At 39.8% G+C, this 14,832-nt stretch overlaps 1 protein-coding gene across 1 annotated transcript in view; it reads left to right on the plus strand.

The window, feature by feature from the left end:
• Positions 1-14,832, plus strand: part of CACNA1A (calcium voltage-gated channel subunit alpha1 A) — a 251,895-nt gene that overhangs the window by 37,596 nt on the left and 199,467 nt on the right. The window contains exons 2-3 of the mRNA XM_072602188.1: positions 13,220-13,325; positions 14,086-14,225. Coding sequence (XP_072458289.1) covers positions 13,220-13,325; positions 14,086-14,225 — 246 coding nt within the window. The remainder of the gene's footprint in view (positions 1-13,219; positions 13,326-14,085; positions 14,226-14,832) is intronic.

Below are 14,832 nucleotides of genomic sequence, written 5' to 3' on the forward strand. Positions count from 1 at the left end.
CACTTCCACATTTCTACTCACTCAGGTTTGTAAGTTCAGAGTCATCTTCAATACCTCACTATCCATCACCCCACATAGCCGGCAGATGCCACCAAATCTTATTGATTTTACTGTCACAACATCTCTTGCATCCATCTTTATCTCTCCATTTACATGGCAACCACATTTCAAGTCCTTATCACCTCTCATCGGGATTATTGCAGCAGTCTCTTACCTTGGCTCAATGTTTCCAGTGTTTCTTCCCTCCAATCCATTCTCTGCACAACTGCCAAAGTATCATTCCCAAAATTCATGTCTGACCATTTTACTCCCTTGCTCAAAAAGCCCCAGTGGTTTCATACTATCTAGTTTCCTTCAAGGCTCAAGTACTACTCCCTCCATAAGCCTCTTCTTGTTTCTGACAGTTGTTAGTGCTGTCCCTCCACTCCATATCTCACCATTTCTGGAATATATTTTGCATTTACTTATCTGTGATTTTGTTGGTTTTTCTCCATAAGAATGTAAGTTCCTTAAGGTCAGAGAGTGTTTTGTTTTTGTCCTTGTATCCTTAGTACCCAGTATGGTGTCAGGTACAAGTGTGTGCTACTAAATGTTTGATGAATGAGTGTATCAATTCCCTCTTCTCCTCTACACCATGTCTTCAAGACCTCTCTTTAGTATATCCCATTCTCACCTTCTCTGCTCTAGTGTCTGAGGAAGGTTACTCCTTCCATTTGTGCTTTTGGTCCCCGTTGTTGCCTATCCAAGAAACGTGCCCCCTTTATCATCACTTTCTTTCTTCTTCAGCCTTTTCTTATCTACTGGCCCTTTGACTGTTGCTTCATACATGTTCATTCATGTCGTCCCTATCCTTAAAAATTTTTTTTCATTTGACTATGCTGTCTTTTCAAACTACAGTCAAATTGGCTTTTCTCTCTTACATAGCCAAACTCCTAGGAAGGTCCATTTACAATCATCACCTCCATTTTCTGACCTCCCCTACACAGTCTTTCTTATGACTCTACCTCTCCACTAAAATTGCTCTCCCTTTGGCTACCTAGTTATTATATTTAAGTTATTATATTTAACTGTTATATCCAACAGTTAAAAATGAATGGATGAAAAAAGACTTTATTAAGTATTTATTATGTGCAAAGTACTGAGCATACAAATATTAAAAAATGTCTTCCCCAAAAAGTTTACTTTCAAATAAGGTAGACATATAGGAAAATAATGAGCAGGAAGGAGTATTTTAGTGAGTGGTGTCAGAGGTAATAGATTGATACACTCTAGGAGCAAATGCAAACATTGATTTGATTATGACTCCAGAGCTTGAAAGAGAGGGTGTTGGGAGGGAAAGACAGTATCCAGCTCTGCACACACAACCATTTCCTCCCCTGGACAATGTCTTTCCCCTTTACTTTCATGAACATTGTTCTCTCTTCGTTCTCCCCTACCTATCTGACCATTTAGTCTTCATTTCTAGGTCATCATACTACTTTAGTGTCACTGAGTATGGACACCCCTCAAAATTTTGTCTTGTGTCCTCTCTTGTTTATACTTTTCCCCTTGGTGATAATCATCAGTTCCCATGAGTTCAATGATCATTTCTCTTTAGATAATTTGTAAACTTATGTGTGTGTGTGTGTGTGTGTGTATATATATATATATACACACACACACACACACACACACACACACACACACACACACACATATGTATATACAGTCCCATATCTAAATGTTCCATCTGAAATTCAGTGTATACAAACTTGCCCCTCCTCCAGACTTTCCTCTTTGTTGGTAGGGTACCACCATATTTTCAACCATCTAGATTCATAACCTTGAGGCATCTTTAAGTTTTCTCTCTCCTTCACCCCTCCCATCCAATTAGTTGAAAATCTTATTTATTTATTCACATCTCATAAGCTGTTGCCCTTCTCTTCACTCACATAACCTCTACCTCACTTTGGACCTTCATGTTCTCTCATCTGGATTATTTTATTAACATCCTACTTAATGGGTCTCCCAATCTCCAAGTTCCACACTGCCAGCTAACTTTGTTGGATATCAGAGTCAGGACACACAAGAACTTGACAGGATAGAACCATGGACCAAATCCAAAACAATTAAATTTAAAGGGATTATTTATTATTATCATTATTATTGTTGAATAATAATAACCAACATTTATATAGAAATTCAAAGTTTGCAAAATGTTTTAGAATAATATTTATGTAGTGTTTATTATGTAAATGTGTACTAAGTGCTTTACAATTCTTGTCTTATTTGATCCTCACAACAACTCTGGGAGAGTATGATTGTCCTCATCTTTTCAGATGAGGAAACTGAGGTTATGAAAGGTTAAGTGACTTATCCATAGTCCTGAGGCTAGTGGATGTTAAAATTGAGATCTGAACACAGTCTTTCCTTACATCAGGTTTAGTATTCTGTCTACTTGGGTTCAAAAATGAACTGCCACAAGTACAATGTGAAAAAAGCATGGTTAGGTAACAGTTCTGAAGGGAAAAGATCTGTTAAAATACTGGCTAATTTGATTTATAAAAGGAAAGAAGAAAACCAAATAAACATTATCAAAAATGTAAAAGGTAGATCACTACTAAATGGAGAGGAAATAATAACAATTATTTTGCCCAACTGACAACCTGAATGAAATGGATGAATATTTGCAAAAATATTAATGGCCCAGATTAAAAGAACAGGAAATAGGATACCAAAATAACCCTGTCTTAGGAAAAGAAATTGAACAAGCCGTAAATGAGCTCCTTAAGGGAAAAAAACCAAACCAAACCAGGACCAGGTGGAATTATAAGCAAATTCTACCAAACATTTAAAGAACAATTAATTCCAAGCTACATAAACTGTTTGGAAAAAAAATAGATAAAAGAGTCTTATGAAATTTCTTCTGTGATAAACATATGACCTTAATGACATATTATATCTTGATACCACTATCATGGTTCTTCTTGATAAGCTAGGAAGAGTGAAAACAGAAGAAGAAAACTACAGACCACTTCCCTAATGAATATTGATGCAAAAATTTAAAATACTAGCAAGGAGATCATAGTAATAAATCACAAAGAGCATACACTATGACCAGATTTATATTAGAATTCAAGATTGGTTCAGAATTCGGGAAACTCTAGGCATAATTGACCAGATAAGTAATAAGAACAACAGAAATTACGTGACTATTTCAATAAATGCAGGAAAAAAATTGACAAAATATAATATCCATTCCTGCTTAAAAATAATTAGAAAGCAGGAGAATATATGGAGCTTCTGTAAAATGATAAATAGTATCTATCTAAAACCAAGAGCAAGTGTTAGCTATAATGGAGATAAGCTAGAAATTTTTTTTTAAATTAATTAATTTTCAGTTTTATACAATCTCTTCCATATAGCTTAGACTTTCCTTCCTCCCTCCCTTATCTTCCCCCCTCCCTCCCCGAGATGGCATGCAATCTCATATAGGTTCTACACATATATTCTTATTAAATACATTTTCACCTTAGTCATGTTGCATAGAAGAATTAAAATGAATGGGAGAAACCATGAAAACAAAACAAAGCAAAGCATAACATGAGAAAATGGTCTGCTTCATTCTGCGATCCAATTCCATAGTTCTTTCTCTGGATGTGGAAGGCATTTTGCCTTGAGTCCATTGGGAATTTTTTAGGTCCTTGCATTGCTCTGAAGGGCTAAGTCTACCAGAAAAATTCCTTGCACACTGTGGTTGTTGCTGCTTACAAAGTTCTCCTGGTTCTGCTCCTTTCATTCAGCATCAGTTCATATAGGTTCTTCCAGGCCTCTCTAAAGTCTTCTTGTTTATCATTTCTTACAGCACAACAGTATTCCATTACATTCATATACCACAACTTGTTCAGCCATTCTCCAAATGATGGGTGTGCCCTCGATTTTCAGTTCTTGGCCACCACAGAGAGCTGCTATAAATATTTTTGTAATGTGGGACCCTTTCCCATTTTTATGATCTCTTTGGGATAAAGTCCTAGAAGTGATATTGCTGGGTTAGAAACTTTTCTAATAAGAGCAAGGATGAAGCAAGGATGCCTATGATCACCATTACTATTTGATATTGTGCTGTAAATACTAACTATAGAAATAAGACAAGAAAAAGTAGTTGAAGGAATAAGCATAGGCAAAGAGGAAATAAAACGATCAGTTTTTCCAGATGGTAACATGGTTTACTTGGAGAACCTAGAGAGTCAGCTAAAAAAATGAATTGAAACAATTAACAACTTCAGCAACGTTGAAGGATATAAAATAAACCCCCATTAAATCATCTACATTTCTGTATATTACCAACAAAATCCAGCAGGAAGAGAGAAAGAGAAATTCAGTTTAACAATAGATAGCATAAAATACCTGGGAGTCTACCTGCCAAGATATACACAATAACAATATGAATACACTTATAAAAAGCTCTTCACAGAAATAAAGACAGATCTAAATAACTGGAAAAAGATTAATGACTCCAACCAATATAATAAAAATGAAAATATGACCTAAATTAATTTACTTAATCCATGCCATACCAACCAAACTACCAAAGAGCCACTTTATAGAGCTGAAAAAAGTCATAACAATTCAGCTGGAGAAATAAAATGTCAAGAATATCAAGAGAATCATACAAGTCATTCCCCAATTGATAAATGGTCAAAGGATATGAACAGGCAATTTTCAGAGGAAGAAATTAAAGCTATCTATAATCATATGAAAAAATGCTCTAAATCACTATTGGTTAGAGAGATGCAAATCAAAACAACTCTGAGGTACCACATCACACCTATAAGATTGGCAAACATGACAGAACAAGAAAATGATAAATGCTGGAGAGGATGTGGGAGAGTTGGAACACTAATTCATTGTTGGTGGAGCTGTGAGCGCATCCAACCATTCTGGAGAGCAATTTGGAACTATGCCCAAAGGGCTACAAAAATGTGCATACCCTTTGACCCAGCAATATCGCTACTAGGACTATATCCCCAAGAGATCATAAAAATGGGAAAGGGTCCCACATGTACAAAAATATTTATAGCAGCACTCTATGTAGTTGCCAAAAACTGGAAGTCAGGGGGATGTCCATCAATTGGGGAATGGCTGAATAAATTATGGTATATGAATGTAATGGAGTACTATTGTGCCATAAGAAATGATGAACAAGAAGACTTCAGAGAGGCCTGGAAGGACTTATATGACCTGATGCTGAGTGAAAGGAGCAGAACCAGGAGAACTTTATGCACAGCAACAACCACAGTGTGTGAGAGTTTTTTCTGGTAGACTTAGATTTTTGTAATAACACAAGAACTTCTGAAAAAAAAAAAATCCCAATGGTGGACCTCAAGGCAAAATGCCTTCCACACTCAGAGAGAGAAATATGGAAGTCACTCACATAATGTAGCAGATCATGTTTGTGTATGTGTATCTGTTTGTGTATCATGTTCTGATTTGTTATACGGATTCTTTCATTTATCTTAGTCTGACTACATAGCATGACTATAGTGAAAATATACTCAATAGGAAAGTATATGTAGAATCTATACAGAATTGTATGCAGTCGTGGGGAGGGAGGGAGGTAGTGGGGGGTGGGTGGGGAGGGATAAAATCGCAATTGTATGGCAGTGATTGTTAAACATTAAAAAAATAAAAAAAATAAAAAAAAAATAAAATAAAAGAATATCAAGAGAATCAATGAAAAAAATGGGAAGGGGCCCTAGTAGTACCAGATCTCAAACTGTACTATAGAGCTGTAATTGTTGAAATAATTTGTCACTGGGTAAGAAATAGACAGGTTGATAAGTTGAACAGATTAGGTATATAACATACCAAAACAAATGAACATAGTAAGGTAGCATTTAATAAATTCAAAGATCCTAGCTACTAGCGCAAGAATTCACTATTTGACAAAAATTGCTGGGAAAACTGTACAGTACTCTAGCAGAAACTAGGCATATACCAGCATCTCATACCGTATACCAAAATAAGCTCAAAATGGGTACAAAATGGTAGTATTAGCAATTTAGGGTACCAAAAAAGAAATTATCTGTCAGGTAAATGGATAGGGGAAGAGTTCAGGACCAAACCAGAAATAGGGATATTCAGAGGAGGTAAAATGAACAATTTTGATTACATAAAGTTGTGTTTTTGTATAAACAAAACCAATGAAGCCAAAAAAAAGAAGAAAAGCAGGAAAGTAGGGGGGAAATGTTTGTCATAAATTTGTCTGATAAAGATTTTATTTCCAAAATATATATATGGAACTGAGCCAAATCTACAAGAAGTCATTCTCCAATTGATAAATGGTCAAAGGATATGAGTAGGGAGTTTTCAGAGAAAGAAATCAAAGCTATCAATAGCTACATGAAAAAATGCTCTAAATTACCAATAATTAGGGAAATGCAAAATAAAACAACTCTGAGGTACCACCTTACACCCATCATATTGGCAAAGAGTACAAAGAAGGAAAATGACAAATACTGTAGGGGATGTGGGAAAACAGGTACACTGAGATACTGTTGGTGGAGTTGTGATTTAGTCTAATTATTCTGGAACCACTTTGGAACAATGCCCCAGAAGCTATTAAACTGTATATGCCCAGCAATACTGATATTATGTGTATATCCCAAAGAGGTCAAAGAAAGAGGAAAAGGACTCATATGCACAAAAACATTTAGAGCAGCTCTTTCTGTTGTGTCAAAGAATTGGAAACGGAGATGTTGCCAATCAACTGGGCAAGGGCTGAGCAAGTTATGGTATATGAATGTGATAGAATACTATTGTACTATAGGAAATGATAAAGGGAATGGTCTCAGAAAAATCTCGGAAGACTTGTGTGAACTGATGAAAAACCAAGTGAGCAGAATTAGGAGACCATTCTACACAGCGACAGCAATGTTAGAAAGATAAATCAGCTGTGGAATATTTGCTAATTTATAAACTCTATGATGTGTCAACACAGTGATCCATCACAATTCCAAAGGATTCATGATGAAACATTGCTGTTCACCTCTAGGTAGAGAATTGATGGATTCAGGTTGCAGATTGAACCATTTTTTTCTTTTCTTGCTTTTTTCCCTTTGTTTTATTTGCTTGCTTTTTTGGAACATAGTTAATGCAGAAATTTGTTTTGCATAACTATACACATTTGTAAGGGTTTTGTTTCTGTTGCCTTCTCAATGTGGGGGAAGGGGAAGGAAAGAAAGAAAGTTTGGAATTGAAAAACAATAAAAATTCTCTCTGTTTAAAAAAAGAGAAAGATTTGAGTGTTTCAGTAAAGGTAAGCCCACCATGTCATAAAACAACCAAAGAATGTTAACAATATTAGGTATAATAAAGATGGAAGTCACAGTGCGTCTAGAACAAAATAGGTGATGGTCCTTTTGTACGTTGGCCTTGGGCGAATCCTATTCAGTTGTGGATGTCACATTTCAGGAAGGACAGTGTCAATAGGATGCCTGCCCAGGGGAGGATGATGAGGATGATAACAGTGTGGTTTAGAGGAACAAAGGATGCTTAGTTTGGGGAAAAGAAGACTGAAGGGGAACATGAGAACACTCTTCAAGAATGTGAAGGGCTTTCTTATGGAAGACTGACTTGCTTTACTCTCCTTGGCCCCAGAGGGCCGGATGGATAGAAATTGCAGAGAGGTAGATTTAGGAAAATTTAGGAAAATTTTCCCAATAACTGGAACTAGCCCAAAGTGGACTAGATAGCCTAAGGAGATAGTGAATTCTCCACCAGTAGAAATTGACTTGAGCAGTCTGGACGACAATTTGCTTGGCATATCACAGAGAGGACAACTGAACTCAACTCGCCTTTCTGAGATTTATTATCTGTGTGACTTTAGGTAAATTATATAATTTCTCTGAGCCTCAGTTTCCTCATTTGTAAAAAGAGGGGGTTGCATTAGAATGACTCTGTCCCTTGCAGCTCCAAATTTATGCTCTTGTAAGCTAGATGACCTCTGAGTTCCCGTCCAACTCAGATTAGGTGATTCTATATATTTGTAGAATATGTATATTTTTATATATTTATATTTATAGGCATGATATAATGCAAAAAGGAGGTGGAGGGAGGTAGATCAGTGAATGAGCTCCTAGGAAACACTTTCACATGTATCAAATTTAAATTAATTTTTTCCCATCTGATTGGTCATTTTTTTCTTAGCATATTTGCTAGTTTCTAAACCGATTTCTGTCTGTTTCATTAGGAGCATCCTTTCCTTAACCCCCTCTTCCTTCTCTTTGGCAAGATTGCGTGATATTTAGGCCAGAAGGTTAGAGTTGAGACTTCTTGGGTTCCTTTTCTAGGGTAGAGGTGAGATCAGGGCATATACTTGTGATTAATGATTTCAATTTGAAATTCTGCTGTCATTCTCATTTCTCTTTCTGACTGACTATGGGCAGTCCTTTTCCGTATCATTGCTTGTTTCTGCCTCTGTTGAATGAGTCTAAAGTTAATATAGTCTCTTTCTGTTGGGGTGTGTGTGTGTGTGTGTGTGTGTGTGTGTGTGTGTGTGTGTGTGTGTGTGTGTGTGTGTGTATCTGTGTGTGTGTGTGTGCAGGATGGAAAGGGGTACATAGTAAGTGTGGTTTATTTATTGATGCTAATAGAGTTCAGTGATAGGAAAGAAAAAGCATTTATTAAATAATAAATCTGTGCCAGAAACCGAGCTAAACGCTGTTGACAAGAATTTCCTAATGAAATCAAAGATCCCTTTTCCCTACATGCTAACTGAGGCTTCATCGCCTCATACCAGGGGAGGACTTGGGCCGCTGGCATTGTACAGCCTGGGAGACACTGAGCAATTTAAACCCTAATTGTTCAGCTAGAGGGAATGTTGAATGTTTCTGTTGTCCCCCTGAAGCCTTTGGTGGAGATTTGATATCGAAAAAGTCTTATCAACATGATTTAAGGAGCAGAAGGCCAGGGCGAAAAAGGGATGGATGGTAACTTCCCCATAGGAGCTGGTAAGAGAATAAGCCAGCCAGCAGTGAGGGGAAGAAAGGTCTGGCTCCAATAATGGTATCCGCATAGCAAGTGGCATCCAGGGAAAAATATGCTTGGAGTCATTTCTTTGTATGTAAATGTTTTTTCTTATTTCCACACTCGGCGCTTGTGGGGTGAAGGAGCACTGCATATTTAGGAAACATCCCCAGCTTTGTTCTCTGTCCTCTTAATTACAAGCCTGCACAGATCCCGCACAGGAGGCAGGAAGCCCGGCATAGCCAATCAGAGGCCAGGCTTGCCGCTGCTGATTTCCAAAAATGCTGTGTGGCTGATATTTTCTTCAGAGTGAAATGGAGTGTGGCCGTCTGATTTGGGCCAAGAGCTGAATGCTGGATGTACTCCTAAGTTCCAATTTGAAATTGGATTCCTTGGCTTGCTTTTTAGGGCACTGTTTTCCTGCTTTTGAAGTGAGGCTAAGCAGCAGTATTTCCTTACCCCACAGCAAGTCGGTATGTGATCATAGAATTTAGAATCCAAAAGGACCTTAAAGATAGAGCCCATTGCTTTTGTTTTTATACCTGAGGAAATTGAGGCCCATAAAAGTTAAATAGCTTGCCTACAGCAGCTAGATAGTATGGTGGGGTAGAGCACTGGACTTGGAATCAGGAAGACCTGGGGTAAAAAAAAACAAAACTGGCCCCTGCCTCAGTTTTCTTAACTGTAAAGTGGGGAATAATAGCACCTGTCTCCTGGGGTTGTTGTAAGGATCAAATGTGCCAGTATTTGTAATGTGTTTAGCACAGGGTCTGATACAAAAGAGGAGCTAAAGAAATGTCAGTTTCCTTTCTTCTTCCCTAAGTTCATACAGTCAGCAAATCATAGTTCTGGAACTTGAAGCCATGTCTCCTGAGTTCAAGACCAATGCTCTTTTCAATTGACTGTACGACCTCCAAAATACTCAGCCCACTTCTGGTTTACGCTCTGTGACTCTCCCCAAATACCTCTAGAGGAACAGTTGAGGCTCAGATTAATTACCTTTGTGGTTGTGTAGCCTGGGATGTGTCACAGACTTGTCCTTTGAGTGAATTGATGACTCCTCTCCCCTGTCTCCAGAGTGGGTACCAAACACAATAACCATAGTACTGGAGATGCTTTGCAGGAGACACATAGAAACACAATTGCCCCCCTGGCTGCCTTCCCAGTGAGTCAGGCCTTGGAGAAGTACACAACAAATGTTCATGTAAGGGAAAACTCCCTGGGATCACCACACAATGCAGCTGCTTCCTTCCTCATACTCACAACACTTGCTTGGGTCAGTTTCCTCACAGATAATCCAATGCTGCCTGAAGGTAGGAGACTGGGAACCAGTCCAGGCAGTCGGTGAGTGAACATATATTAAGCACCTACTATATACTGGACACTGGGCATACACATATGGAAAAAAAGACAGTCCTTGCTCTCAAGAGACTAAAGGGAAGTGAAAAGGATAGGAAGAAGTACTCCATTCAGCAGCATGTTGACAGGGCCAAAGGAGGTCAGCCAGGTAGGGAGTGAAGAGGTGACTGACTTGGGCTCCCTCCTTAGATAGAAGTTCTGGAAGCCCTCCTCCCTCCACCCTTCCTTCAGAGGGGTCCCAGAAGCAGAGGGTATCAAGGAGGTGTGAAGTGATCTTGCAGAATGATGAAGTTCCTGCGGGCATAATAAAGTCCAAAGAATTGTCCCGCAAGAATTGCCACCCTTCCTTCTCAACTACCCGTAAATAACACCACTTCTGCACATGAGGATGGTATGATTAACTTACCCTCTCCCGGTGGCTTTGCTGATCTCTCCAAGGTAGGATGCTGGGATCTGGGAGGACCCAGAGGTGACAATGGCAACAGCAAATATTCAACATGTATTCTATATAAGGCCCTGCGCTGAATTCGGGGGATGACAAATGCTACAGCCTCTTGTCTTCAGCTGGTACTGAAGTAGATAGAGTACTGGGCCTTGAGTCAAGAGGACCTGAGTTCAAATCTGGTCTTGAACACTGAATTTGTGACTGTGGGCAAGTCACTCAACCTCTGTCTGCCTACATTTCCTCAATTGTAAAATGGGGTTAATAATAGCACCTACTTCCCAGGGTTCCTGTGAAAATTAAATGAAATAATATTTGTAAAACACTTAGCACAGTGCCTAGCACTGTGCCTAGCACTACACAGTAGGTACTTAATAAATGATTGTTTCCTTCCCTCCCTCCCTTCCTTCCCTACTTCCCTCCCTCCCTTCATTCCTCCTTTCTTTCTTTCTTCCTTCCTTCTTTTCTTTCTTCCTTCCTTCTTTTCTGAGTTAGCATTCTAATGGGAGGTTAGAAGATACAGCAGATTCACAATTGAGTATAATACAAGGTAGAATGTGATAAAGAAGGGGACCCATCAAAGTGCTCTAGGAAAAAAAATAAGCAGAAGTGATCCCTTGGTGGGGAGAGGGTGCAGGAAATAGAAATCAGAGAAGGTTTCATGAAGGATTTGGCATTTTTAGAGAAAAGATGGATAAGGCGTATATTCCTGGAGTGGTGGACAACCTGTACAGATGTACAGAAAGGTAGGAGAAAGCAGGGCAGGGGCAGGGAACAGCTGACGGCCCATTTCAGCTAGATGTTTAAAAAATAAGGCAGGGGGAGGGGAGTGGAATAATCATTTTGGAGAAGTAGGCCAGAGCCAGATTGTGTAGAGCCTGGAATGCCAGGCTAGGGAATTTGTATTTTACCATATAGGCCAGGGGTCAGCAAACTATGACCCTGAAGGCCACATCTGGCTCACTGACTATTTTTGTCTAGCTGGTGAGCTATGAATGGTTTTGACAAAACATCTTTTACAAGAACAGACAGCAGTTGGCCCATCCCTAATATAAGCAATAAGAATCCTCTGAAAGCTTTGGGTCAGAGGAAAAACCTGGTGTTGCCTGCGTTATTTAGTGTGAAGATGAAATTGGCCAACTGTGCAGAATAAATGGGTAAGTGGGGAGGATGGGGAGAAACTGGAGGCCGAGAGACCTGTGTGAAGATGGCACAAGTCAGAGGATGAGGGCATTTTCTTTTGTAATGGGAGCTAGCCAACCTCCCCTCCGCCACCCTAGTTCAGGCCTCGTATTCATGAGCATTAGACCATCTTCCCCTTAGTTACTGGGCCTGAATAACTCCCTCTGTTCCTTCTTATCCTTCATTTCCAGAACTAAGCACAAGGCTTTGCACAGAAAAGGTGCGTAATCAGTGTTCTTTAAATGGAATTTGTTGAATTCTGAGTCACTTTCCTGGTTATCAATAATATCCAAATCCCTTGCTCACCAAGCTTGTTTGTGCTGGGGTCACCTCAGGAGGGGTCTGAGCTTTGACCAGATACATTAGCGTTCACTAACAAGGACCAGCAGAGCCTGTTCTAACTTGAAATGAAGAGGACATATTATCCCAAGGGGAATTGTAGGACCTTGCGGAGGCCTTGTCAGCTCAGACTGATGTTTATGGGCACACAGAATTCAGGGAGAAATATCTTTCTGCTCCTTAGGGGAAAATGCAGCATTCAGAAAAAAGGACATTTGCATTTTCAGGGTAATTTTGTGGGAAAAAGAGAAAGTATATGCTTTTTGTGTTTGATCAGAAGCTGACTGGGCAAATCACTGACTTTAGGGGAGATTAGCCTGAAAAACAATGATTGTGTTTCTCTTAAAGGAGGTTTTGGTAAGGCCCTGGTGGACTATTATATCAGAACCCAAAAGGTCCTGGTTCTTCTGCATTTTACATTAGTTTTTAGTCCTTTGGAGGTGTCAATTTACTTCTAGTTTGTCTTGTACTGTGTGTGTGTGTGTGTGTGTATGTGTGTGTCTGTGTTGGTTTAGGACTCAAACTCAAGGCCAGTTTTGTAAGAAACATGGCAAAAAGGAAAGGGAGTGGAAAAGAGAAGAATTTCTCCATTTTTTCTTAAGATATCAGCTGCTCTGTTCCTGGGCCCTTGGAAGAATTTGCTTTAGATAGTGTAAAACAGATGGCTTTGGCAGCTGTGTGGTGGCAGGGGTATGGGGAAGGGGAGGTAAGGTAGGAAGTGTGGAAAGCATGAGAAATTCCCATTTTCCTAGACTTAAGATGACACAGACTAGTTATGGTCATTCCTTCAGGGGGACTTCTGAAATGCTTGGGCCAGAGGGTGCATGCACACAGTTGGACATAATCTACCACCTCAATGAGCCGGTGAGACTTTCCTTAACTCTCCAGAACTCCCTTTGAATACATGATTTTAGCCACCATCATAGCAAACTGCATTGTGCTTGCTCTTGAGCAGCACCTACCTGATGAGGACAAGACACCGATGTCTGAACGTCTGGTGAGTGGTTCTTCTGTGCTTCCTTTCCTCCCTCCTTACTTCCCTTCCCTTCTCTCCCCTCCCTTCCCTTCCCCTTCCCTTCCCTCCACTCCCTTCCCTTCCCTTACTTTTCCTTCCCTTCCCTTCCCTTCCCTTTCCTTCCTTCCTCAAGAAAGAAGGTGGCTCTTGGCCCAGAAATACCATCTGCCTTATAACCCTTAGAATATTTCATTCCCACCTTTCATGGAAGCCTATGCATGTGTTTTTAGATTGAGAAACCAAGGGAGGAAATGTCTGAATGGCTTCTGCCCTGATTAGGGGTTATACCTGCCTTCTTCATTAGCAGCCTCCATCTGGTCACCAAACCTGCTAAAAGACTACTGGTTTTAGATTGTGGAGGCATCTGTTTTATTTCATTCCTGTTAAAACTCATTTGGTCATTCAGAGTTGAATTCCCCAGTGAGGAGAGTCAGTGTTTCTGGTTTTCTCCTGGGGAGAGTTTATTCTGCTTTAATTCATTCTAGTCTTCAGCAAGAGTGCCCAGGGAAAAGATTTCTATGTAGGACATTCCGTGTGTGTGTGTGTATGTGTGTGTGTGTGTGTGTATGTGTGTGTGTGTGTGTGTGTGTGTGTGTGTGTGTGTGTGTGTGTGTATGTTGGGGTGGAGAGTTATGGGAAAGGAGGTCATGGTTGCCTACTTGTTCCACCTTCTATAGCTTAATAGTTCTATGGAACTCCCACTACTGCTAATACTGACTGACTTTTCTCCTCCCCACCCCAGGATGACACAGAACCATATTTCATTGGAATTTTTTGTTTTGAGGCTGGAATTAAAATCATCGCCTTAGGGTTTGCTTTCCACAAAGGCTCTTACCTAAGGAATGGCTGGAACGTAATGGATTTTGTGGTGGTGCTAACAGGGTAAGTTGCTTGCACTGTTTCTTTAGGGGAGAAAATTGGGCGGGGGAGGGGAAGAAGAAGAAGAGGGAGCTTCTAGTCTTGAATGCTTGCTTGAAGATAGAGCTGAATCAGCAAGTCTAAGAGTTTCTCCTCCTATTTTTCTGGATATTAGAGCATCATTGACAACTTGACTCTTGGTACGATGCGCTGGTGACTTGGTTGCTTTTGACAACTTGGGAGGTTTCTGTGTGACATGATCTCTTATGTGCAATCAATCCTTCAGTATGTTCCAGGGAATGGTTTGTGAAAGACCGTTGACTCTGGTCTTCCTCTGTCCTTGGAGTTTTTTTGACTTGGGAATTCAGTTCTCGTTCTGTTGGAGCCAAAAGCACCTTCCCTCCTCTTTAGATAGACATCTCTGTTGCCTTGAACTGGATTTTGTAGTTATAACTCATGTCAAATATTCTGTTGTGTCAATTTCACGTTGCTTCTGCGTTGTTCCTGGGGGAGTCACTGTAGGGGTGGCTGGATTCTTTTGGCTCATGTGAATGGGTGGTATTTGTTTCTAATTGGCTGGGGGATAACTGAATGATTACTTTGCCATCACCATGGTGAATAGTGATGAATC

The sequence above is a fragment of the Notamacropus eugenii genome, chromosome 4 (assembly GCF_028372415.1).
Source record: "Notamacropus eugenii isolate mMacEug1 chromosome 4, mMacEug1.pri_v2, whole genome shotgun sequence".
Taxonomy (NCBI): Eukaryota; Metazoa; Chordata; class Mammalia; order Diprotodontia; family Macropodidae; genus Notamacropus; species Notamacropus eugenii.